Here is a 24888-nt window from a genome sequence, read left to right as displayed (position 1 = left end):
CCCCCCAGTGTTTGAATCGAGGAAAGAAGCGATGGCGATGATGTCAAACGGTGCCTTTTTGGAAGTATTCTTTGAATTACTTATTTGATTAATCAATCATTTATTTTTCTCTTGAGCTGAAGATCACGGCTCTCGCTGATGTATTGTAGCTCTGCCGGAGGCAGCGGGATAAACGGGGCGTGATTCTCACACGCTCCGTCTCTGTTTATCCGTACTCAAAGAGGGGGCACAACGATATTTTATTAGTATTATTATTGTTATTATTATTATTTTCGTTGTTGCGTCTCATCATTTTTTTCCTCACGGGTACACACACAAAGAGAGACAGAAGGAAAAGACCGCGGTGCGGCATTATAGAACAATTGTGGCTAGGAGTGTCGTTGCCAAATGGTTTCAGTGAGGACGAATGCTTCGAAAGAGCAGCGGCAGAAACCAGCTTCGGCCTTCAAGCACACACTCGCAACGCAAGCCGCTGGGGCGCTAAGCACCACCATTTTATTCCCGATTGATGTTGTGAAGATGCGTTTCCTGTCGCAGGACGGCACCACTTACCGACAGCACAATGGACAGACATATCATTCCATCCGAAGGGCGTTGGTGACTATATACCGTGAGGAGGGTCCACGTGCGTTATTCCGAGGTTGTCATGTGGCTGTTTTGGGCTCTGTGGCCGCTTGGGGCATATACATGTACACCTATCGTTCGCTTCACAATTTGAGCATTGCTGCCACGGCGCAAACTTCACGGGGAAGAGTGGAAGACTTTCTTCTTAGTTTACTTCCTTCTGCTTTTGCTAGCTGCTTTTCGGCATGCATCTGCAACCCAATATGGCTCATAAAAACACGCATGCAGCTTGAAGAAGTTTCGGCACATCGTACGACGAGAAGTGGCTTGGCGCATTATGGATCTTTTACCCGTGGGTTAGTGTACACTGTTCGCAGCACCGGATTTCTTTCACTCTGGCGCGGTTTGTCAGCGCAAATTTTGCTCGGATTGCCGAACTCTCTTAACTTCCCCCTGTACGAGGCGCTTAAATCCTATCTTCTTTTATGGAAGTCATGTGACACTCTCAACACGATCGACATTTGCTTTTGTTCCACACTCGCAAAGACTCTTGTCACATTATCTTCACAGCCCATTTACTTGATTAAGACGCGTCTGCAGGACCATCGAAGCCGGTGTGGTCCACTGCAGTACGTCTCGTTTCTTCAGTCTTTTTCGCTCACTTGGAACAAAGATGGCTTGCGAGGTATGTATCGAGGCATTGTGCCTTCTTTACTGCTGACAGTACCACGCTCTGTGTTGACCCTTGTTTTTTACGAGTATTTTATGCATCTCTTATAGCTGGGGATATAAGGGAAGAGGTACCAACATTTGGAGCGAATAAATAATTGTTGCTGCTACCTCTCATGATACATTTCTAAATTACTTTTTTTTTTTTTTTGTGTATATGTGGTGTGCTGTCATTTGTGTTGTTTTGTCTGTCATTCAGATAACTCGTCATTGGTGTCTTGCATCTTTTCCACGTTGGCCTTTTTTCCACTCTTTTTTTTTTTTTTCATTTTTTTTTTTTTATTATTGAGAAGACAAAAGAATAAGTGTGAGATTTTTTCTTTTTTTTTTTTCTTTTTGTGGGTGTCACGGAGGCCGACGATGCCTGAGAATTGGTCTTCACGGCGTTTTCTAATGGAGACCTGCTCCCAGCAGCTCCACAAGGAAGAAAACATGCGAAGACGCCTGGAGTTGATACGCCGGGAGTCCACGAAGCCGCCAGTGATGCACTTTGGCACGACCGGCTCACTGAGGCGGAGCAACAGCAAAAGCGTCTCTCCACAGCCACACGTCGTTCTGGCATCGAAAGACATTGTGAAAGAATCGTCCCGCTCTGCGCCTATGGTGAACTCGGTGTCACGTTCGCGTCCGCAGAGCCGCGAGCGTAGCCGCCGCTTGCCACTTCCTCCAGGCGCAAAGCCGACGAGACGGAAGCCCTCACTCCCACGTTCCAAGTCATACCGCGGTGTCTCCGCATCCAACTCGCGTTTGGCGTCTCCAGTACCCGCACTGCAAGCGGTGGAAGGACACCCGGCAAAACCACTACGGAAGCGTGCACGTTCCACGTCACAGACGGGAGGGCACGCAAAGCTGGCACGAGTCTTCCAACCACGAAAGAATGAGGCAAATATGGAAGAGCGAAGGGCGCCATTTATGTGCAGCGGGTCACCTTCAAGGGGAGTTGCCTCACCTTTGAAACGGTCTGCCTCGCGTACGCCCCCACCACTGCCCCTTCCCACAATGAAATTCGACGCAAACGAAAATACGGTGGATTTTACTGCGCCCAATACACAATTGCAAAGGACACAAGAGGCGGTGTTTTATGCCAGTCCATTTGCGCTCCCACAAACTGTGAATCATAACAGTGAAGAACTGAAAGATGCGTTGCCGGTGGCAGAGGAGGAAGAGGAGCCCATTCCTTTTCGCGTGAGTGAGTTTCGTATGCCCCGTACCCCTCAACGTCGTTTCAGTGATGTCATGAATCAAGCTATTTTTACGCCAACGAATTTCCCACGCTTTTCTCACACGGCAGAGGAGGAAAATGAATCGAAAGAGCAGGGAAATGAAACGGGGAAAGATGGTGATCCCGCGGATGCCCGTGAAAGCCCTGCAAGATCGGAGGTGTTTTTTTCTGCTTCTTTTGGAGCTGCAATGCCTTCTTCTTACCACTCGCCAGAAAAGGAAACCGTCTTCAGGACTCCCTCCGTTACCGTTGGGCATGCCAATGAGCAGGAAAATGAAGAAGGGGAAGTGAAAATGAAAGAGGACGAGGAGGTGACGAGGGAGCAGCCTTCCGAAGTTGCTAATACTGCTGTTACTACTGCTACTTGTATTGCTACCACGGCAGAGGTTGGCGCACAAGAAGAAGGTGCACCAACTCCATCATCCGTTGTTTTTTCTTTGGTGGCGTTGGACGTGGCCGTTGCGGTCGAGCCGGAGCCAGTTGCGTTCTTGACATACAGTTCGCACGCGTATGAATGCAGCTCCACAACGACGGAAGCCTCAGAAAAGATTGGGGAAATGGGAGAGGCTCGGAAGCTATTCTTCGACTGGCATGATGCTTCTCAGAATGAAGAAAAGGAGGAAGTTCGTCTTGAGAAACTCACGGCGGAAGAATTTGTGCCACCTGTTCCCCAACCGCACGTGGAGAGTGATGTCTTATCGCAGGCCTTTTATGAGTGCATCAGTGCCCCTTCCACACCCGGCCTGGAGTTACCGGAGGCGTATTGGCTCCTGGAGGCAACGCGAAAGGAGATGGCAGTCTCCTCTATTGTTCAACGTCTCCCACGTCGCTTGGGAGAACGACGAGGTGAGGAAGGGCGTAGTAGTTTGGTCCTGGTGACAGGTGAATTGCCAGTGGTGCGCACGCCGCGTATTCAAGAGCCACACACTCCGCCACCGTCTGAGAAGCCGAAAAGATACTCCCCTCTTCCAAAGCCTCAGTTGCAAGTGCCAGATTCTCGGGGTCCAGCAACCTCTCCGCAGACAAATAATATGGCTTTGTTGTCTTGTGATCTTTCCCCGCTACCGCGTCCGGTGACGCTACGCTCACAGGTTCGGACACCAATACCTTCATCGCGGAAAAAAGTTTCTGTGCATTTCTCACAGACTCCAAGCGAGGATCACGGCAAAACGTCGCTCTGCATATCTCCCGCGGGGAGTTCCAAATTCAACGAGGAACATACTGGGAATGGGATTCCGGGTGAAACGGAGTATCCGGTTGATGAGCATGAGGTGGAAGCAACCCCGTTGTGCCCACCCGCACGCTGTCGCTCACGGTCTACAGGCAGCAGAAGGTCAGTAGTGGAGCGACTGATGGAATGTTGCTCGCCAGATGCCCGGAAGGAACTCGAGCACATCATCGCCACAGAGGGAGTTGCACAAACCCCACCATTGAACCGTGGAAGTGGCCAGCTTTCAGAATCGTTAACGGAGACTTCTTCCATTTCACAGCGTGTTGCCGCACGCCCACGCAAGCATTATTACGATTACACGTACTGGGAACGTTACCTGCGCGATGTCACGAGGCAAAGTGCGAAGAAGCAACGACGAAAAGATGCAAAGAAAGCAAATAAAGCTGCAAGAAGATCAGTGGCACATGGTTTCTCGGTGATGGCGGGGTCCGAGGCAGCGGCAAAACAAGAGCACGTCCACTTTCTTGCGGAGTCAAATAAGGATGCAAACTCCGCAGTCACGTCAACGTTCGGAGGGAAAAAGGAGGTTGCGCAAACAAACAACTCCAGGCGCTCGTCACAGTCACATTCGTCCCGTAACAAAAAGGCATCTTCCACGCGTGCACCCTTGAGGAAGACCATGTCGCGAAAGGGCCGCGAGAATATTTTACGCCGCAAACGTCGTTTTTCAGGACGACAAAACAGACGGAAGTAATTCACTTGTTTCCCCCACGTGTACACCATCTTTTTTTGGTTTTTTTTTCTAGACAACAGACCTTATCTCCTTCACTGTACTTTGCTTAGAACAGATTTAGAAACGATGCATCAAAACAGAAAAGTAAAAAAGGAAAAACAAAGAAAATGAAAAGTAACGATCTTTTTTTTTTTTTTCGACAGTGTATTTGTTTATGTACGCCTTTTTCCTCCCTCCTTCCTTTTTTTTTTTTTTTTATTTTCTGCGTTGCGTGCGAGCCGAACCCAGTTGTGTCATGTTTACGCTGAGGAGGATAAAGAAGACGCCGCGGCTGAGAAGACACCGACGCATAACAAGGGCTTGAGGCCTCCACGTACATACATGCATACACTGAAAGAAGACCACTAGAAGAGAGAAGATAAAATATCTTTTAATTGAAAATTTGCTTTGGGTTCCCCGTTTAATTGTGTCTGTCGTTGACCATCAATAAAAACTTTGATTTGTTTTTTCCTGGGAGAATTTGTTTGTGTTTTTCTTTTTTTTTTATTAATTATTTTTGTCTTTTTGTTTTCATTTACGACCGCACTGTGCCGCCCAAACACACATGTACACACAAAGAAAGGAGGAGAGGGGGGAAGGATAAGGAATTAAAAAAAAAAAAAAAAAGAAGGGCAAATACACAAACGTTGAAGGGGGAAACCGATCCACGAGGATTGAAGCGTTCATAATGCGGCGGTGGATTACAGAGCCTACTCGCAGGTTTGCTCTGACAATTGAGCTGCGGCGATGCTCAACTGCAACAAAGGACAATGAAAGTTTGCGCCCCTCAAGGTCGAGTGGCAAAAAAGGGACAGTTTCCTTTGGTATCGACCAGAGCAAGTTGGATCTTGCGCTCAACCTCCATGAAATTGACTTTGACACGGTGGTGAAGGCTACAAGGGAGGCCTTGGCGAAGGAACGAGCGCGAAAAGATACGGTGTTTGGGGATGGTATGAATATAAAGGATTTGATTCCAGAAGGGGAGAAGGAGTCCCCTTCCGCCGCCACATCATTGTCGCCCGCATCGAGTGCAAGTGCTGCCGGTCCTTCTGCTCCGGCTACAGATGAAAATGTTAGAGATGACTCTTCTAAACGAATGGAGCGTCAAATGTTTCGTGGAATTGTGGGTGCCAGAGATGCTCACACCACGAACTCGTTTGCCGTTGTGAGGAAACAAAGTAAGGCCGAAGGTGCTCGTTACGGACTCATGGATGCCTTGCGTGACTGTCTCTTGGCCGGAAATTGGGTAAAAGCAATGCATCTTTTTGAATCAGCTGTAGAGACCAGTTGTAAAGCTGTACAAAACTCTTTTTCTGCTACTATCGTTACCGAAACTGAAGAGACAGAGAGGCTTGAGACACTGCGTCGCATTAACGCCACGACGCCTCCACGCTCCGATTCTACCGGCTCATCCATGCATCCTGGGGTACTACGGTGGAGTGGTGGTCATTTCTATCTACTGTTGAAGTTGTTGCTTAGTAAACATCGTGTGGCGGAGGCTGAAAGAGTGTGGGATGTGATGAAGCGCATTGGGTTTGTTGAAATTCACATGGATGCACGGACTCTAAATCAATGCATGAAACTGGCTCGCAATACTACATTACCAGACATCGTTTCCCCTCTTAAAGAGAGCAATAGGCATACGGAGGATCGAATAAAAACATTTCGCACAACATTTTTACTGGAATTGGAAGAATTAGCCAAAAAGAAGGAACTTTCGTTGGATGGACGCAACAAAGAATTGACTCGTGCGGCTCGTCTAGCTGAATTGGTGAAAAATGGTCGCGAAAGGGTAGAGGATAAGGGCGAGGTTGTTCCGTTGAATGAGGGGGGTCTTAAAGTGGGCGACTTTAGTGGTCTTTTGCGGCGATGTAATTCAGAGGAATCAACCGCACGGGTGCTTCAGATGATGGACAAATTACAAATGCCACGTGGAGGAGAAATTTTTGGCGCACTTATTGCCGCTCTACGGCAGCCTCATTATATCTTGACTCCCCATGACAAGACAGGTACTGTTGTTGGAACAAAGGAGGAATATGATGCTCACCGAAAACAAAGGTTTGAACGTGCCTGCCAGTGGTTTGAACAATGCCCTGAAGAGGAGCGTTCGGCTGTTGTCTACAATGAAATGCTTCAAATTGCCCGTGGGGACGAAAAGGCAGATGAGAAATTTCAAAATGTGCTTCTTGAATTCCGTGGAGCACCGTTGGCGCTAGCAAATGCCCCTACAGAAGGAGAAATTAAAGACACAAATAATACAGACGGGGAACAAGGAAAAAAAAAAAAGCAAGTGAAACTGCTGCCGCCACACTGGCGGGTTTCTCCCAATGGACGCACGTACGAGATTCTAATTTTTCGCTGCAAATACCTGCAGGAGTGGCAGCTTTTATGGGCATTGTATGATGAGGCTATGGAGCGACGTGTCAAAGGGACACAAAGATTATATCAAACGCTGCTGGAAGTTGCGAAGTACCACCCACCACAAGGTTGTGATTCAAACGCCGTGATAATGGAGCTTTACGAAGAAATGAAAGGACGTGGTATAGACGTTACAGGTATAAAGGGTACGGTGAGTGTGCTCAACGCGTGGTGTGCCACCCGGCGTAGGCGGCGATGGTGACGAAGGATAAAAATTTCTTTATAGATTGGAACGGATGGATGCTGCAGTGGCGTCTTTTTATTATTGGGATGGTCAAGAAAAAAAAAGAAACGGAGAAGAATAATTTTTTTATATACAAGTGCATTTCCCTTTTTTTGATTGGTTTTTCTTCTTGCGGACATGTGTACATGTACATTCATTGCACATGTGGGTAATTCAATGTCTTTTTTTTTCTTTTTTTTTTTACCGCCCCTCTGAACTTCTTAGCTGCCAATAGCAAGGTTTTGGGGGTGCCACAAGTAGTTTCTTTACAGGTGTCTCCGGCTATCGCCTTTTTTGTACTTTTATTTTATTTTTAGCAATGGCAGCACTTGAGTCATTAAACTTTAATGCTGAAACGGCCATCCATTACATACATTGTGTTCTCTCCAATGTTCCGATGACGTTGGCGTTGTCAGAGGTGGCACCCATGGTGGTGCCGAACCCAGAGAGCCCTATTGTGAAGGAACTGGAGGCCATTGGATGCCGTATTGTTCCGCATCAACTTAACATGTTTAAGGAGCCGCTTGAACGAAAATTTGGATTTGTTAATTTTTTTATCCATGAATCCTCGCGGGCCGAAAGTCAAGGGAAGGTGCATGAGCTGGTGCTGCGGTGGATCAGTCGGGAATTGGCTGACCAGCTGGCATCTGTTAATGTAAGCGTCACTTTGGGGCAGCCAAATGAATGCTACTCGGCCGTTCCATTTCTTCGGGCACTGCATGAAGAGTGTTCCTTTTTGGATGCTAGCAAAGTACGTGATTCGAAGAAGTTGGAAACATTTTTGCTGTCAAAGATTCACTTTGATGATGCTGGGTCAAATTTGCACAAAAACAACGGGGTTGATGGGGTTGACGCTGAGGAGAAAAAAAGGGGGGATGGCGCCCGTAGGGCTGTTGGCTCGTTTCGTATATCTTCTCTGGGTTGGAAGGAATTGTTGTGGCTTAGTCGTGGGCACAGCGGTCTGCCGCCCATTCTGATCACAAACGGGAATATTAGCACGGCAACATGCGACCAAGAAGCGCTTCGCATCTTTTTTGAGGGAGCGCTCTTTCCACTTATAAGAGTTCTTCCATGAAGAATTTCTTTTTTGGTATATATACCCTTGTAGCGAATATTACTATGTTTGCCTTTTTAAATTCTCTTTACATTCTGGTGGGAGCGATGGTAACACGTTCTCTGTGGTTGCTGAATTCTGCATGAGTGGCAGCCTTGTTTTTGCGGCCATTTCTGTTTCCTGTTAAAAAGAGTTACTTTATTTTATGCGGCTTCCATTGTCAGTCCCACGGGTGAAGTAGATCGCCGATGACTTTTCAGAAAACTCAAAAAAATCTACGGCAGGCCCAACAACAGTAGATCTACCGACAGGAATAACTAGACGTCATGTATCCACGTCAAGGTTGCTGTTGTTGAACTTCTGTCATGGGAGGATTTGACGTATCGGGCAATTTTTTGGCGTCATGGTTTTTTCCTTTCAAGTTTCAAGTGTGTTCGAGAGGCGTGCTGAAGTGCCTTTGTTAACTCATCTGTGCCGTGTGTTGTTGTGCGGCTAAGATTTTTCTGCACCACACTGTTCGAGGATGGGGGGAAATACGATGCTTCTTGAGTCGGTTTGAATTTATCATCACGAAAGGGGGCAATTGGCGCAATTTTCTATGAATTATGTGCAGTTGATGCGTGATCTTGAATGAGGATGCGACGCACGAGAAATTTTTGCCGCAGAATTAATGGGAGAGAAATTGAACATATTCACAAGAAACACAGCCGGATATGACAAGTGAGTTCGCACCGTGTTGGCAACGAGCGAAATAGATACAGAGAAGGGAGTTTGGAAAGCAATTGAACCTGAAGCCCTCTCTCTCTCTCTTTCTTTTTTTTTTTTTTTTTTATTGCCAACTCCATGAACGTTTTTTTTTTTTTTTTTACGGCTATTCGGAGTTACGAGATGCGCTTTTCATATCTTATGTTGTCATTTTGTCCGTGAGGCGATACGAAAAAAAAAAAAAAAAATACATATAATTTTTTTGCGGCGAGTCATCTTTTGTCATTGGATTCGTTTAGTGAATTTTCTTCATCCAGAAATTGTTTTTAGTAGCGTTGCTTTAGTCATTGATTGATCTCTCTTTCTCTCTCTCTTTCACCCCCTCCTCCTCGTTATCGCCGCTATTCCCTTATTTGTGGGGCATGGAAAGAAGAAGGGAGGATCACCAGTCAATCGTCATGGTGTGTTGTGGGAGCGTCATACAACGAGTGCGGCGTCAGATGGAGAGGGAGACGTCAGCAGGTGAAGTTCACCCACCTGAACGACATTACACTCTCAAGAAGGACAGTTTGCGGGAGGGAAAGTTGGTGTGGATTGCTCCTTCCAAGGTTGCATCAAATGACAAAAAGATGGCGGTTCGTGTTTCCCGTGGAGAAAAAAATTTATTTAGTCTGGATGAAGCTAATTTGTTTGCCAACACCCCATACGAGCACGGATTTCGTGAATACATTTACGAGGGTCAAATGAGGAGAGTGAAGGAGACGAATGATCCGACAGATCCTCGTGGTGCCACGCGGTGTGGCCACGGGGTACTTATCTACCCCAACGGTGCGTACTACGAAGGGAAATGGCAACATAACAAACGTAAGGGCATAGGTTGCATCTCTACTCCCAAAGGATACAAATACACAGGTGAATGGCGTGATGATACACCAGAGGGAAGTGGCTACGAAGTGTTTGCCTGCAGGGCGGCCATGGATGCGCATTATGTGAACGGCACTCCAGAGGGAGATGGTGTTGTGTTGTACAACCCAAAAAAAAATGCGTACCGTTACGAAGGTGAGTGGCAAAAAGGTAAACGCCATGGGAAGGGAGTCATTTTTTATGCAAATGGGGATACTTTTTCCTGCACGTTTCAAGAAGGCAAGAGACATGGACGTGGTGTGACAACTCAGACAGTGAATGGGAGAGAAATTCAGTACGAAACTTGGTGGCGGGATGACAAACTAGTTGGTGTTCCAAAATTAATTCCAAAAGTCAATCGTACAAAGAAACCTGTTTCATTTATTCCTTTTAGAACAAAGGGGTATTTAGCGTCTGTGGACATTATACATTGGACGGTGAAGGAGGACACGTTTGATCTTCCCTTTGAACAGTTTATGCAATTAAAGTTGGGTTTTGAATCCTTGGATGTGGTGGGGTGTGGACTTCTTCCAATGAAGGAACTCCGTGCAGTATGGCCTGAAAGCAACATGGATATGCTACTTAAGTTTTATTCGGATGAGAAGGACTGCGTGGAGTTTCTTGATATTATTTCGGCTTGGTATCCGAACGTTTCGCCACATGATATTGCCCGCATGATGCAAGAATTTATCTCACCTTTTGACCTTTTTCGTTTTAGGGGCTTCCTTAACGGCATTGAGGAAGCGGACGGCATGGGATACTACCACGTGTCTGGTGGTTTACCCCAGTCATGTGGCACGGAATATCACCGGCCGGCGTTACACCTGCGAGATCTTGAGGCTAATGGGTACCGTATCGGTGGGGAGAAGTTTACAGCAGCCAACTATGCGGTTGCCTGTCAACTGCATGACCCACCGCACTTTCTTGATGTGCTGGAGGTGTGGTATCCAAATATTTTACGTGTTACACTGGAGCAGTATGAGATGAAGGAGATTGATAGTGACATTTTGGACGCCATACGGGTTGATTTTAATCGCTATGCTCACGCCTCCACGGACCCTATGAAATATTTGCTGATAGAAGAGTTCATTCAGGCAGAGGCCAACTATCGAGACCAGATGTACGCCTCTTACAAGAGTAATGAACGTCTCCCGGTTGGTATGCATCCAATTCTTTCCATTGCCTCGGCCGACTCCCCATCTTTTCTTACCTCCACGCCACTTCCTGTCTTTTCTCCAGGCGCCGCTATTGTAGCTGATATGCGTCCAGGCTTTTTGAAGGGAACTGTTGTGTGGGTTCTTGCCAACCGGATACGTCTTAGCGTACCGCTTCTTCATGAGATTGAGAACTTTCATGTGCGTCAGAAGGGTCGCGTTACTCTTGACGAACTTTATCGTTTTTGTTTCCCCAATGTCCCATGCCTACGCACACAGGAAGCTATTCTAGGACAGTTTAGCGACACTTCTTGTCTGTGCAGTTTATGCCGCGCAGCGACAGAGTAAGAAGATTGGCCGGAGAGTGAGGAAGATGCACATTCTATCGTTGGCTTTGTGAGTTTTCTTTTGGTGCCGTATTCCTTTTCTTATTGTTGATTATTTGGATTTGCATTCTTTTTTTTTTGTTATATGCTCCCAACGCACTTACTATTTACATTAGTTTTTTTTTTTTTTTGTTTTTTGTTTTTGTTGTTGTTGTTATGCAGGGGTGTAGGACACTGCGGTCTGCAGAGATGACCGTTTTCTTCACAGATGCAGGACCACCTTCTTCCGCGTTTTTGTTGACGTGGACATTTGTGTTGGGTGTTTCTTTCGTCGTATTTGGGGTGTTTCGGCCTACAGTGCGTGGCACAAGGCCACCGATCGCTGGAAAAACATTTGCCCCCGCTGTATCATTGTGGTGGGTACGTCAACTTCATTACTGTGTGGCAACGTGGCTGCTGTTTGACTTGGTTAATCGTCTATTCTCTTACATTTTCCTTCCATCGCGAGTGCTCTGGCGAAGACACATGCTGCCGCTTCCCGACGGAATACTTAGCCGTTGGGTGAATCAACTCCGCCCCTCGATGCTCTACGTGTTCCGAGTGAAGAACGTGCAGGAAATGTGTGAGGAGTTGCAACTTCCAGTGGCGTCCTCCGCTTCTTCTGTTACTCCTCACGTTACCGGCGGTATTCCAGGCGCCACATTTCAAGGCGTTGAAGAAAATGGACGTGTGACCGAGAATGAATGGGAGTGTTGTCAATGGGTGGCACTGGCATCTTTGATGACAACGATCTTAATTATTTTTTTAGCCTGCAGTGGGATCATCTACTTCTTCGCGCTGAATTCGGTCAAGGATGAGGTTGACGAAGAAGAGGACCGCAGTGAAGTGGAGACCACATCGGACGATGAAACGAGCTCTGACTGCGATCAGGACCTCTGGCGGGACTTGGGTGAGCCTGACGATTCATGCCTCTTGAGCCCGGAAGCAATGGCAGAGGAGGAGCGTTGGAAATTGAGGGAGGCGGAAGAGCGATGCTTCCAACGGCGCCAACGACAAGAGGAAAAGAAGAAACAAGAGAGGGGCATTTATCTTATGTTAAGTGAATATTGGCCTGTCCTTTTGTCAGCATGTTACGCTGGCCTTTACGCATGTACTGGAGGCACGCCATTATTGATGCAGTATGTGTATCCTTGCGGCGTCATGCTTGTGACTCTGTGTGGAATGAGTGCTTAACTGAATACACCCCTCTCCTCTTTTTTCTGTTGCACTGTTAATAATTGTCTATATTTGTTATTTGTACATACATGCCTCCGCGCACGTGTATTGGGGTGGCCTGGCCGTTTTCCTTCTGAGCTTTTTTTGTATTTTATTTCATTTTTTTTTTATTTTTTTTTTTTTCTTGCTCTGAAGCCTCGTTTTTTTTTCTTTTTACAGAACAATTTTTTGCTCTTTGTAAGGCTGAATGATGGAAAACTCTCCTTGCGCGGTAGACCAGGGAAGTTCTCCTTATGAATCTCCTGTTGCGGCGGAGAGTGGGCGGCGCAGCCGCGGTTTTTATGTGTGGGTATTTCTTTGTCAGCTTCTGACTCTGCTGTGGAAGGAGTCTCTTGAGCGTGCGCGCCGGCCGTGGAAGGCGGTGATGGAGATTTTGGCGCCGGCAGTCATGATTTTCATTCTTTTCTACGCCGTAGAACTGAGCCCTGTCGTGTGGATCGACTCGTTTAACCACTCACGTCTGCCGGATGTGACGTTCCAACACAAAATTCCCAATGAGAGCCTCGTCACCAACGACTGGGAGGCGGATTTGGAGGCGGTTAGTCAGTGGCGTGGTGTGTTTTCCGAATTGAACATGACCTCTTTTTTTCACGACTACGCCTTGACACTGGCGGAGCTGCGCGAACTCACGAACAATCGTTACCGCCACAGTCGTGCTGGAAGGGCGTGGAACGCGTCGAGGATACGGCGAGAGGTGGCACGCGCACTTCTCTCGAATCGTTACGCCGCATCACCCTTTCAGGTCCCAACGTTGGACCGATACGCATCCATGATGGAGGCAGCTCGTGTTGCCATTGGAGAACGGGGGATAAAGCGCATGATGCATGATGAGCCCCTTATTAAATTTATTTTTTATCCTGGAAAGCTGGCGTTTGCTGTCGGAGAAAGCGGAAACCCGGAGCTCGCAACGGCAGGGGAGAAGCTTGTCGAATATCTTAACGTGACGACCAAGTTCTTTGCTTCGACTATCATTTGTCAATCCGACATTTTTGGAGGGGAAAACAGCACCTGCGTCTTTGACAATGTGTCGAGGGCAATGTCACTGCTGGGAACGGCAGACGCTCGGCAGGGACAGGCACTGTGGGCCCTCGTACGATTGGACCAAGTCACGGTGCAACCTCCTGAATTCCGTTACAGTATTTTTGTCAACGAAGCGGCCATGCAAACTCGGAAGACGCTGGAGACGTTTGCGCAGGGCCTGGGAAAGGAGTACGCCAATTACGCCTACAACGGGGTGTTGTCGCTTCAGTACGAACTCAATACGTACTTCACTTCCCTCGCCGCTTCCCCACGGGCGCGTGAAAATTTGCCATTGACCCCTTTTGCGGATTATATTTGTAGTGCCGCCCCGACCGTGCATAACGCAACCAAAGACATGTTTGAAGCGCCACTGAATACGACTCAACGCGAAACAATTGAAAGGGCTGCTGCTCATGGACCTATTCTAACTATTTCTGCAGAACCCTTCACGGAGTTGAATGCTATGTATGCCCCCTGCCTATATGAAGTGGGGGCATTTTGTGAAGATGCCAACAACACAGAGCTTCTCTTGAAATGTCTTGAGGAATTGGACGCAGCAGGGACGAACATGTCGCTGGTCTGTCACAGCGCATTGGAATTTATTAAAAAGTGTCCTCTCGAGGCTAAGGTGTGTGAGGACGGTAACGCATATGAGCTTCTTACCGCGATTCCGTCTGCATTGCCTAAATGTGCGGAAGCTATTTCTTCCGCGTGCCCTGGAAACCATTTTCTTCAAACAGTGCAGCAAACGATGTTGACGGCTAAATGCTCTTATATTATCATGGATATATGTTCTTCGGAGGGCATAAAAACGAATAATATTCAGATGTGTATGAAGAAGATCAACAAGAAACCCAGTCTTATTCCTGGGGAGTGTCGCATGGTTACGGATACTCTTTTAGCATGTGAAGATGAGTATGAATCAATCTGTCCATTGGATGAGGCATTTCAAAATGGCATGCTTCCATTCGCATGTCTTTACTTGAACTCACGTCTTTTCAGCTCTAGCTGCAAGGCTACAGAATTTGTAAAGGATATTTTGCCGAAGTTGTTTTCTCGTAAGGCCGTGCGGCAGATGGTTCCTGCCGCCACATACTACTGTCGGGAGGTACATGATATCTATAAAACTTTGGTAAACGGTGTGGTGGTTCAGGCATTTCCCACAAATGGATATTATCAACGGATGTTCTTCTTAACGGGAGGGCCGTTTGTGGGGTTGGTGATGGCCATTGCATTTTACTTTCCATTTGCGGCCATTGTGCAATCCATTGTGCACGAACGGGAGACATGGCAAAAAAAGTACCTCATTCTTATTGGGGTGCATCCCATAGCAATATTAGTGAGTAAACTTCTTATGGCTTTCGGTATCTCCATTACCGCATCTGTTTTTCTGACAATTGCTGTGGCGTTTTGTATTGACATACCGACTTCAACTCTGTACACCTTGGTCTACATGTATTCTCTGAGTCTTTGTGCTTTGGCGTTTGTCATTGGAGTAATTGTGCCAGGAGAGCGTGCGGCCATCGTCGCAACACCGTTTATTCTCTTTCTCTTTGTCACACCTGCTCTTGTCGACGGTCGACCCACAGAACTGGGTGGCGCATCCATGCTACTCCCACCGACGGTTTTTGCCAAGGCAATTGCATATTACACCCAAGTCGCTCAGTTGGACCAGAACCACATCACACAATCAAACAGACTTCAAGAGGCAACATGGGCCCTTTTTGGTCTGTTAATGTTGTATTTGGTCTTGGCATTTATCTTGGAACATTTATTTATTCCCAATTCGGCTCTAGAACGCCTATTTCGACGCTGCACATCTTACGTGGGATCTGTGGACAAGTATGTGGAGCAACAAAGCCATCGCATTGCACAATTTTATAAAAGGAATGAAGTGCCGTCTTCCAGCGCTGCTCCAGTACACGCTGGAGAAGCTGATGAAGAGGGAACAGATACACGCAAGGTTCAGGAATCAAATATGGAGTTCAATATTGGTGGAGTCAGCAATACAGCCAGAAGTAATGCGGTCGAAGGAGGCCCCTCGATTGATTTTCAATATCATTCAGAAGCTGGAAGGGAACCCGGAACTCGTTCGGTTGAAAATGCTCAGGAGGCGGGCGCCCCAATTATTTCTTCAGCGAAGCAAGAGTCTGGTGCTCCATCACAGTCGCAAGTTTCTCCACCGGTTCCGAGTGATTGGTATGCATCTATCACCGTCCGTGATCTCTTTCACACCGCCGTGGGAAAATTTCCGATGTTGTACGTCCCACGTGCAGATTTTTACCGAAACCGACTTAATTGCATCATAGGTGAAGCCGTTTCTGGAAAGAGTCGCCTGTTGGAAACTTTGATGGGAGCATGTGATTTGCCTCAGGGTGAAGTTCGGATAGATGGGAAAAACGTTTGGTCCTGTCGGCGTAATGATATTGGAGTCTGTCTCCAGAAAAGTGTCTTTTGGGAGAATTTAACTGTTCCTGAAAACATTCGCTTTGTTCAACTACTGAAAGGGCACATATCTGATCCTGCCGAGTTGAGAGCGGAGGAGAAAATACTCCTTTCTGCAATGCAACTTACAGATTTGCGTCGTGAACGGGCTGGACGCCTAACGACTGGAGTGGCCCGGAAGCTTGCTGTTGCCATGGCCCTGGCTGGTGGATCGCATACGATATTTTTTGACGAACCAACTGCCTCCACGGATATTTCATCACGACAAGAAATTTGGCATCTTCTTTCTCAGAATGCGAGGGGACGATGTATTGTCGTCTCCACCAGTGAAGTGGAGGACGTGGATGTCTTTGCTGACCATATTACTGTTCTTCACGGCGGGAGAGTCTGCCTCACAGGAACTCCCGAATACCTTCGATGGAAACTAAGAGGTGGTTGGGTTGTGACTGTCTGTCGTGCTGCAAATACTGAACTGGAAACCATTTTAAATCGAGTTCGCTCCGTGGCTCCAGATGCGATACTCGTAAGTAATGTTGGCCACGAAATATCTTTTCAGGTGACGGAACGTGTTGCCCTTCATACACTGCCGGTTATGCTGACGGAATTGAGGTCCGCGAGGGAGTCCGGTCTCATCTCAAACATCACCGTTTCAGATGCAAGCTTGGGTGAGTCCTTTGTCCGCTTAACACGCATGTTGAATCTTCGAGAGTCTCATGATCTCCATGACCCAGCAACAGAAGGTCCCGTAGCGGAAGACGCCTACGCGTTGATGCCATCCGCTTCCGAGAGAGAAATAAACGACAGCGTTCTGGTAGAAAGAGGCATGGTGGGCTCCAGCGAGGAACGTGGGGCACGTGATCCGAAAGTGTTCGTTCGTGCTTTTTTGGCCCTCTTTGGTTTTCGTTTATTTGAATCCTTATTGAGTCCTCACTATGGATTGATCATGACGCTGGTGCCACTTCTGACGTTTTTAGCTGGGACTTCATCATTGGATAGGAGTTTGAATCTGAGGAGGATTGGTAATGTTTCTGTTCTTAACTGGCAGTTACATTCTTACCCAAGCGATACGTTTTACATTGACTTTAATATGAACGGATCACCCTACCAATCCATTGTCGAGCGGTTACCTTCCATTACCATACCCGGGACACGTACCAAATTTTATCCATTAAATGATACATCCCTGCCTCCGACAGAAAAGAGCAGTGTGGGCGTCGATCGGTTTTTGGCGCAGCGTCGTTTGTCAACGGAGACATTTGCCTTTGGTGCCTTTGCATTGCAAGGGCCGATTGTAGATGTGGTGAACAGCGCAGCCCAGCCCTCATTATTTCCATGGGTGACGGATGTTTTGCTCTGTAACACCTCGTATCCGCTAAGTCCATTGGCATATATGGAGTTGTTGGGAATGATGCGGCTTTGGGTCGCACGTAATGAGACAACAGGAATTATCAGTGCCTCTGTTGGCGTGTTGAGCGAAAATGATTTTATGGGCAAAGTACGTAAGAATTTACCAACGACATCTGTTGATGTCATGGGTACACTTTTGCTATTGCTTCCATTTGCATTTTACGGTAGTCGAATGGTCACGGCTCTTGTTGAGCAGCGTCGTACCGGATTTCTTCAGGTGCTTTACAGTTCGTCACTTCGGCCGGTTGCGTTTTGGATGGCAAACTTCACATACGACTTTTTTACTTTTTTTATTTTGGTGCTTATTACCATTTTTTTGTTTGCCTCCAACCATATTTCCCGTGGCATGACTTTGGGTAATTTGCTTGCTATTTTTGGCGTTATGGTCGTGTTTGGCTCCAGTACGATCATGCTATCTTATTTTCTAAGCCGGTTTTTTAAAAACGGCATTACGGCTCAGTATTTTATTACGGTATTTACAATATTTACAGGTTTTGCCTTTTTGATTTCGTCATGCACAGTGCGTTTCTTACCGATAAATCCTCTGACATGTTCTGCAATAGAGCTGAATGAACAATTTTCTATCCTGATGCGATTCTTTCCTTTTTATAATCTTGGTGAGTCCTTTATGAACTACGTTTTGGCCAATGAGTTCAATGAGGATTTGGATGTGTTGTTTCGCATGCAACCCGCAATGATTTTAACGCTGTTGTTTGTCTGCATGATATTTTACGAGACATCTGCTGAGGTGAGTGTGCGCGTGTTTTTCCGAGATCAAGTTAATTCCCGGATTTATACACTGGTACAGAAATTTCTCAATTCTTTATTTTCATCTCACGATGAGAGCAATGAAGTTTCTGGCGATGAGTCATTTTATCGCTGGAAGGATTCATCGCGTCTTTTTGCCTCGGAGGATGATTGTGTTGCGGAAGAGCGGGAGAAGCACTTCCCGGGCGACGATATTCGCGCCTCAACAGTTTGGAAGTTGTGCAATGATGTGTATGCCTTGCAGAATGTGACTCTCAGTTTGCAGAGTGAAACCCTTGTGGTGGTTGGCATTAATGGGAGCGGTAAGACGACCCTTTTGCGGTGTCTTTCCGGTCAAATGCTTCCTTCCCATGGCGATGTGTATCTGCATGGCCACTGTACAACACGACGAGCGGCCTCTAAACTTGCCGCAAACGGTTTTATGGGATACCTCACGGAATCATTGTTTTTCAACCGTAGCAACATTACACCGTATCTTTTCCTCCATATTATGGCAGACCTTCGTTTACTCCGACGTGATGCTAATCGTAGGAAACACCTGCTTTATCTCATACGTACACTGGGTATTTGGCCCTACATGCATCGTTCCATGAGAACGCTTAATGCATCCGTACAGCGACGTGTGCTTTTGGCGGCAGCCCTTATCGGTTACCCTCCTGTTTTAATTCTTGATGATGCAACGGAGTCACTGGATCCATGTTCAAGACGCCACGTTTGGGCAGCGATCCGTTCGGCGCCGCAGGGGACCACGACGGTCTTCTCGTCGAAGCACCCCGACGACGTTGAGATGATTGGCGATCGTGTTTTGGTTTTGGATGAGGGCATGATGCGTTTCATAGGGACTCCGGCTCAGTGGAACCAAAAGTACAGGAGAGGACTTTATGTTTCCATCGACGTCTCACGATCGCAGGAAATGCTGAGGTTGGACTGCTCAAATTACTCGGGAGCAATGGAGCAGTTGAAAAAATACTTTTCCAATCATTGGCCGGACAGTCTGTTGATTGATTTCCGTCCTTTCCATTACCTGTTCCTTGTCCCGCATACTGTGCCCAACGACAATGCAACGGGCACATCTGCCTCACAAGGCCGTACGATGCAAGGCGTTTTGGCCACACTCATTCAAGGTAGAGGATGCGGTTGGAATTTGCCTGAAGACCGCGAGGGGAATACGGATGCAGGTGGCAGCCAAGTTTGTTTTCCCTGTTCCATTACAATTTCAGAAACAACGATTGAGCGTACGATGATGAATGCTTTTCGTGAAACTGTTGCCTTTAAAACAGCCGCTCGCGGCTTGAACGACCGTACCTTTCGTATACCTCCACGAGATTGACAAATGCTCTTTTAATAATTAAATAACAAACGAAGAAAACGAAACATGGCGTCTTTGCCATGAAATATGCTGCGTGTTTTTGTTTCTTTTTCTCTTTGAACGAGTTTTTTTCTTTTTTTTTTTTTTTTTTTGGCAGAGGATGTTTCAGCCCGTGAGCAGTCAGCGTTTGGCATTGGGGAAGTTTTTTTATCCCTCGTTTTTTGTTTTCTTTTTTTTCCTCTCACATTTTTATTTCTTTTTTTGGTCGCTGTTGTTGTGGTGGTGGCAAGTGAAGAAAGGGAGGGTGAGATCCAATTTGCAAGGCAGTTTACATGTCCTTCAAGGAGTTTGTGCATGCGAAAGGCATCGTGTGGAAGCAAAGGGCAGCACTGCGTTCCATTGATCATGATGGAGCTATGAAGCGTGTAGTAAATGTAATAAAAGATGGTAATGAGTCCCTTTTATTCGATTGGATGAATACGTGTGATGACATCAACGTGAGAGATTCATGGGGCAATGCGGCACTTCACTGGGCTGCAGCGCTTGGTAAACTAAATGCCGTGACACATCTTCTTCTTGCTCAAGCTGATGTGAATGTGGTTAACATGAATGGGGCGACTCCACTTCATTGTGCGGCGATTTGTGGGCACTCAAACATCATCCGGCAGCTTTTGCGGAGCGGAGCGGATGTCATGGCGACGAATCACGAAGGCCAGACCATGATTGACTTGTTGCGATATATGGGCTGGGACAACGCATCTATTCAGCAGGAGCACTCGAGGAACGTGTCCCCTCTCAGTCCAAGTGGTCTTGAAAACTTTGGAGAGGAACTTTCCTTTTCGGATGGAGCTTCTTTGGGCTCTCTTAAAGCTTATGCTCCGCCGGATTCACCCTACGTTTATGGATTCAATGTAGAGGTGAAGAACCATCATCACGATCTGAGAACAAAGGAGATTGGAGAACTTTCGTGTGTGGAAAATGATGCGAGTAACGATGTTGCTGGGGAAGAGTTGGTTTGCATGCAGTGGCATGCTGAAATGGAACAACTGTTTTCCCGTGAATCGGCGGAAAGAAATGAATTGATTAGTAAATACGCCAAATGGATGCTGCAGGTAACGGACACAATGAAATCCGACCATTCGGCCCCCACTGAAAGAGAGCGTAAAGAAGTTGGTGTTGTGCTTGATGCCAAATATTCACCAAAAGGGTCGGATCAATTTCTGTTGCACCTGGCGGGTGATGCCGAGAGTGAGGAGTTGCGGGTGAAGGCGGACGACGTTAAGGATTCCCCGGTGGCGAAGGCGTACGTGGAACCCCTTGAAACTTCAACCATCACTCCGAACATTTCAAGCGAAATCATCGGTGGGGATGTGCTTCTTGCCCGTGAACACTCGGAGGATGCGGAACAGCCAGAACTTCCCAGTCTGCTGCGTAGAATTCCCTGTGGGAATTCACAAATTTCGAAAAGTGCACCGGTTTCCAACGCTCCAAAGGCTTCAATTGAACACCTGCCACCACTGCGGAATTCGCCGTCGACGAATTCTTCGCCGGCGCTATTTGTGAATGAGAAGAAGCCGGCGGATTCATTGAGCCTCCCGTCATGCAATTTAGTCACGGGGATTTTGTCACAAAACGTCGCCCACAGGGATACACCGCATAACAGCATTTTGACCATATCAACGCATTCAGATAAAAACAAGATAAAAAGCTGCTCGAACAGTAGCCCTGCTAACCATATCCACTGTGGCGAGAAAGCACTGCCTCCTTTAAAGCTGAATAAAGTGAATTATAACGCCGCTGCTTCTGTGAAAGAGGCGTCCAAGTTTCGTCAGGGTGGTGTGTTTTGTGGTGAGAAACGGAATGCTAATCGGGAATATTTATCCGAAGAAGAAAAAAGAATATACGAGGAATTTCTTCGAAGGTCTGCCCTGAGGTATTTGGGTCGCATAGTGGAACTGCGGAAGGCATAATCCCGTTATTGTCCAATCCGCACACTTTTTTTTTTTTTTTTTGTGTGTGTATCTTTTGGTTATTTTGCTTTTGCTCTTTTCTCCTTTTTTTTTGCTTTTGTTTTTGTTTTTGCGTTGCGGGTAGTTGGGCATTGTTTTGGTTTGGTTTATTGCAATTGTGTGTGGCGTGTTTTCTGCCTTTCCCTTTTTGAATATATAAAGCAGTTTATATGCATAAACATAGATACATACACTTATCCCACATGTATAAATACTTGAAAATATAAATATGTATGTACACGCATGAAAATGCATAGTTATTGGAGGTTAAATTTGAGTTGGAGTGCTTTTATTCGATAATTTATTATTATTATTATTATTTCTTTTTTCTTTTTTGGTTTGTTTGTTACTTTTTTATATGTTTCTCACACCAATTTTGGGTTGCTCAACGTGGTGTTGGTGGTGGTGGTGGTGGTGGTGGGACAGCAGCCTGTTTTTGCCTCTGCAGCGATGTGGTGGAAATATATGGCTTTTGTTTGTCGTTTCCTGTGTATGTGGCGTTTTGTTAGCAATGAGGACGACGCATCACCTCAAGTCCCTTATAAATGACTTGGAGGTGTACGAGCGAGAGCTAAAGGAGAAGGTGCAACAGAAGGAGGAGGAACTGAAGCAGCTGCTGCAGCGTATTGGCCCCGTTACTGTAATTGCAGGCTTACCGCCATCGTCGTTCTCTGGCCCGTGGCAGCTGCATATTACACGTGAAGCCGATGGGAAGACGGACAGTGAGGGAGTTTTGTCGCCATCTCCATGCATTACAGAAGAGAGACGACACCTTCAATACACCGTCGGTGGCGGAGACTCTGTAGGCAAACACCGCAGTGAGAAGAGCAACGCGAAGCAAAGGAAAGATACATTGCTCTCAATCGATATTGACGCGGTTTCTTCAATATCTTTCGCCAGTACTTCCTCCGCGGAGTCTGTTGAGACTCTTGAAATGGCGCAGCAGCTTCTAACTGCGTGCGACAGGGCAAAAGATAGGCAGGCACGCCGTGTGCGTTTTGTAAGTCGAAGTCCTCAGGTCCTATCCAATGCTGTGGAGGCATTGGCTGCAGTGACGGCAGTGGAGGGAGAGACGGGAGGAAAAGCACGCGGAACCCCATTGCCGCTCTCCCAGGCATCTCAGGCTCTCACCGGGGAAGGGGGTGACACAGACAACAAAGATGTTGATGCTTTAATGCTTATCAGAAACATTACGGCGACATCGAACATGGGCCTGGAAGCCACTAACCATGCGGATTTGGCCAGTCGAGTCCATGAAGATAATGAAGAACCATGTTACATACGAGGACGAAGAAAGCCACAGGAACAACAACAACAACAACAACAACAACAACAACGACAGAAAGAAGAGGTGCAACTTCATCCACTTTACACCGTTACGAGTGACGCATCACCCACTAATGCGGAAGATATTTTGGCGGTGGTGGAGCTGCCGAAGGTTAATTCTACACCAGGCTCTTGTGTCACACGTTCATTACGTCGACACAGGAGCGAAAGCGGGCAGCCGCAGCAATTGTGCAGCGGTCCTCCCGCGAAACGTTCACAAGTCTCTGTTTCTCCTACAGTCAGCGCCGCTTGGCCCCACCATGTGAGTGACACTCAGATGGAGGGCAGGGGTGCCGGCATCATTCTTGCCTGTGGCCCCACTTTGTTCTTTGAATAACAACGTCATATTGTTCTTTTCACAATTTATATGTATATATATATATGTTTTTAGTTTTTTTTTTTTTTTTTGTGTGTGTGTGTACGCGTGTGTATTTGTGTTTTTGTTTGTTTGTTTGGGGGAAGGGGAAGGTTTGTTCGAATTCCTTTAACATATACGGTGGCATATGTGTATGTTTTACATATTATACACGCAGCCATGATGCTTGGTGGTTCTTTTATTTATTTGTTTACCTTTTTTTTTTTATTTGCCGAAGCTGCTGGGGAAAAAAAAATAACGTCATTTGTGAAGCGAACGACGATCGAATTGTCCGACAAGTGTGTTGACGTTGTGTCCGTTGACGGAATAAGAGAGGTGCCATCTCATTTATTTATTTATTTAAATCTCTTTCTCTCTTTCTATCTCTGGGATGAACAGAAAGCAGGGCGAATAGAAGAAAACTACGCGAGGGAACACAAACAGAGTAGAAAGCAGTGGGAGGAAAAAATCCAACGGGAAAAGGAAGAGAAAAACACACACACACACACACACGCAGAAAAAAAAGAGGGTTGGGACTGGAGGGTCATGGCGGAGGAATACGAAATTGGCCTCACCGTTCGCAAAGTGGCGGAGGAATTCCTGAAGCTGAAGATGGACTATGAGCGCAAAAATGACGATGGATGCAAGAGGCTTTTGGAGAGCATCAAGAAAAAACTTATTCTGCTGCCAACGTTTCTCAACCCCACAGCACATAGCCGGACACGATCGGAGGAGTTAACACTCACCCGTGAGGTGCTGGAGCACGGCGTGTTGGTCAGTGCGCGTCTCGGGGACCTTGATAGCTTTGAGCTCTATTTTAACCAACTCAATGTGTACTACACGGATATTGATAGCAGTGAGCTTCCTGAATCCCCGTTGTACCTGCTCATCCTTGGACTCAATTTGGTTCGTCTGCTGGTCCGCAATCGCATTGCGCAATTTCACTCCGAGCTGGAGAAAATACCCAACCAAATTCACGGCACGAACACTTACATTCGCTTCGCCGTTCTCCTCGAGCGTTACTTGATGGAGGGAAGCTACAAGAAGCTTCTCAATTCCCGCCACCAAGCACCTTCAAACGAGTACATTCCTATCGTAGGGATGTTGGAATCCACCGTGCGGCAGGAGGTGGCGGAATGCATCCCTCGTTCGTACAACACTCTTTCCATAGACAAGGCACAGAAAATTCTTATGGTTGACTCGGCGGAGGAAGTGAGGCAGATTGGACGGTGCCACAATTGGCAGCTCAGCGCCGATGGTCGTAGTTTTGTATTTACGCGCGAAGAGGATCTAGCTAGAAAGGAGGTCCCCTTTCAGGAAATGCTGAAAAACCACCTGCATTTTGCGGTTGAGTTGCAACGCATTGTTTAGCTCCAGCCATATGTTTTTCTTCCTTTGTTTTTTGTTTTGTTTTGTTTTATGCGAATGGATCTTCAAGGATGTGCCTTTATGTAGGAGTGGAATTCCGGGGGAACGCCTGGTGTATTTCTCCCTCGCTCTCTGTGGACGGAAGCGGGCGAGCTCCCCTTTGTTATATTGGAGGGAAGAGAAGAGGCTTGTTGGCATCTCTTTTTCTTTTTTTTATTGTTTTTTTTTTTTTTGTTCTCTTTTGTTTGGCTGTTTTTGATTTCTATTATTATTTTTCTTTTCCCCCCTTTTTTTTTTTTATGTGCGTGTGTTTGTGTGCATCTCACGAGGGGAAGAGTCGGAGCGGTGGTGGTGGTGGTGGTGGT

General features: G+C 46.8%; 10 protein-coding genes across 10 annotated transcripts, besides 33 other annotated features; all 10 read left to right on the top strand.

Annotated features, from left to right (window-relative positions):
• Positions 1 to 1592: part of a sequence feature (areas merged during assembly that could not be assigned to a particular haplotype. This can correspond to areas where the two haplotypes were merged or to regions with more than two copies in the genome that were merged during assembly.) that runs on past the window's edge.
• Positions 240 to 271: a microsatellite.
• Tc00.1047053511725.134 (mitochondrial carrier protein, putative) lies at positions 388 to 1344 on the top strand (the record flags this gene model as incomplete). The annotated part of the gene is made up of 1 exon (XM_813646.1): positions 388 to 1344. The coding sequence occupies one exon, from the start codon at positions 388 to 390 to the stop codon at positions 1342 to 1344; it is 957 nt and encodes a 318-aa protein (XP_818739.1).
• Positions 1546 to 1574: a microsatellite.
• Positions 1593 to 1870: a sequence feature (areas merged during assembly that could not be assigned to a particular haplotype. This can correspond to areas where the two haplotypes were merged or to regions with more than two copies in the genome that were merged during assembly.).
• Positions 1607 to 1631: a microsatellite.
• Positions 1654 to 4440, top strand: Tc00.1047053511725.130 (hypothetical protein, conserved; the record flags this gene model as incomplete). The annotated part of the gene is made up of 1 exon (XM_813631.1): positions 1654 to 4440. One exon carries the CDS (start codon positions 1654 to 1656, stop codon positions 4438 to 4440), a length of 2787 nt encoding a protein of 928 aa, XP_818724.1.
• Positions 1871 to 8879: a sequence feature (areas merged during assembly that could not be assigned to a particular haplotype. This can correspond to areas where the two haplotypes were merged or to regions with more than two copies in the genome that were merged during assembly.).
• Positions 4661 to 4681: a sequence feature (AT_rich).
• Positions 4939 to 4995: a sequence feature (A-rich).
• Positions 5065 to 5085: a sequence feature (AT_rich).
• Tc00.1047053511725.120 (hypothetical protein, conserved) lies at positions 5147 to 7078 on the top strand (the record flags this gene model as incomplete). Its single annotated transcript, XM_813630.1, has 1 exon — positions 5147 to 7078. The coding sequence occupies one exon, from the start codon at positions 5147 to 5149 to the stop codon at positions 7076 to 7078; it is 1932 nt and encodes a 643-aa protein (XP_818723.1).
• Tc00.1047053511725.110 (hypothetical protein, conserved) lies at positions 7419 to 8174 on the top strand (the record flags this gene model as incomplete). The annotated part of the gene is made up of 1 exon (XM_813629.1): positions 7419 to 8174. The coding sequence occupies one exon, from the start codon at positions 7419 to 7421 to the stop codon at positions 8172 to 8174; it is 756 nt and encodes a 251-aa protein (XP_818722.1).
• Positions 8880 to 9057: a sequence feature (areas merged during assembly that could not be assigned to a particular haplotype. This can correspond to areas where the two haplotypes were merged or to regions with more than two copies in the genome that were merged during assembly.).
• Positions 8950 to 8984: a repeat region.
• Positions 9058 to 12547: a sequence feature (areas merged during assembly that could not be assigned to a particular haplotype. This can correspond to areas where the two haplotypes were merged or to regions with more than two copies in the genome that were merged during assembly.).
• Positions 9090 to 9122: a sequence feature (AT_rich).
• Tc00.1047053511725.100 (phosphatidylinositol-4-phosphate 5-kinase, putative) lies at positions 9281 to 11263 on the top strand (the record flags this gene model as incomplete). Its single annotated transcript, XM_813628.1, has 1 exon — positions 9281 to 11263. The coding sequence occupies one exon, from the start codon at positions 9281 to 9283 to the stop codon at positions 11261 to 11263; it is 1983 nt and encodes a 660-aa protein (XP_818721.1).
• Positions 11418 to 11445: a microsatellite.
• Positions 11458 to 12474, top strand: Tc00.1047053511725.90 (hypothetical protein, conserved; the record flags this gene model as incomplete). The annotated part of the gene is made up of 1 exon (XM_813627.1): positions 11458 to 12474. One exon carries the CDS (start codon positions 11458 to 11460, stop codon positions 12472 to 12474), a length of 1017 nt encoding a protein of 338 aa, XP_818720.1.
• Positions 12548 to 12743: a sequence feature (areas merged during assembly that could not be assigned to a particular haplotype. This can correspond to areas where the two haplotypes were merged or to regions with more than two copies in the genome that were merged during assembly.).
• Positions 12596 to 12642: a microsatellite.
• Tc00.1047053511725.80 (uncharacterized protein) lies at positions 12704 to 19486 on the top strand (the record flags this gene model as incomplete). The annotated part of the gene is made up of 1 exon (XM_813626.1): positions 12704 to 19486. One exon carries the CDS (start codon positions 12704 to 12706, stop codon positions 19484 to 19486), a length of 6783 nt encoding a protein of 2260 aa, XP_818719.1.
• Positions 12744 to 14162: a sequence feature (areas merged during assembly that could not be assigned to a particular haplotype. This can correspond to areas where the two haplotypes were merged or to regions with more than two copies in the genome that were merged during assembly.).
• Positions 14163 to 14899: a sequence feature (haploid, non-Esmeraldo-like haplotype).
• Positions 14900 to 19223: a sequence feature (haploid, Esmeraldo-like haplotype).
• Positions 19224 to 19424: a sequence feature (haploid, non-Esmeraldo-like haplotype).
• Positions 19425 to 24071: a sequence feature (heterozygous, non-Esmeraldo-like haplotype).
• Positions 19591 to 19617: a microsatellite.
• Positions 19668 to 19728: a sequence feature (A-rich).
• On the top strand, positions 19798 to 21435 carry Tc00.1047053511725.40 (hypothetical protein, conserved; the record flags this gene model as incomplete). The annotated part of the gene is made up of 1 exon (XM_813625.1): positions 19798 to 21435. The coding sequence occupies one exon, from the start codon at positions 19798 to 19800 to the stop codon at positions 21433 to 21435; it is 1638 nt and encodes a 545-aa protein (XP_818718.1).
• Positions 21520 to 21547: a microsatellite.
• Positions 21776 to 21795: a microsatellite.
• Positions 21865 to 21895: a microsatellite.
• Positions 21986 to 23137, top strand: Tc00.1047053511725.30 (hypothetical protein, conserved; the record flags this gene model as incomplete). The annotated part of the gene is made up of 1 exon (XM_813624.1): positions 21986 to 23137. The coding sequence occupies one exon, from the start codon at positions 21986 to 21988 to the stop codon at positions 23135 to 23137; it is 1152 nt and encodes a 383-aa protein (XP_818717.1).
• Positions 22779 to 22815: a microsatellite.
• Positions 23183 to 23255: a microsatellite.
• Positions 23649 to 23671: a microsatellite.
• Tc00.1047053511725.10 (proteasome regulatory non-ATPase subunit, putative) lies at positions 23702 to 24526 on the top strand (the record flags this gene model as incomplete). Its single annotated transcript, XM_813623.1, has 1 exon — positions 23702 to 24526. One exon carries the CDS (start codon positions 23702 to 23704, stop codon positions 24524 to 24526), a length of 825 nt encoding a protein of 274 aa, XP_818716.1.
• Positions 24072 to 24271: a sequence feature (areas merged during assembly that could not be assigned to a particular haplotype. This can correspond to areas where the two haplotypes were merged or to regions with more than two copies in the genome that were merged during assembly.).
• Positions 24272 to 24888: a sequence feature (heterozygous, non-Esmeraldo-like haplotype).
• Positions 24725 to 24822: a sequence feature (A-rich).
• Positions 24868 to 24888: a microsatellite.

The sequence above is a fragment of the Trypanosoma cruzi genome, genomic scaffold, assembly GCF_000209065.1.
Source record: "Trypanosoma cruzi strain CL Brener 1047053517159 genomic scaffold, whole genome shotgun sequence".
In the NCBI taxonomy this organism is placed as follows: domain Eukaryota; phylum Euglenozoa; class Kinetoplastea; order Trypanosomatida; family Trypanosomatidae; genus Trypanosoma; species Trypanosoma cruzi.
This window is presented reverse-complemented; position numbering and strand designations above follow the sequence as displayed.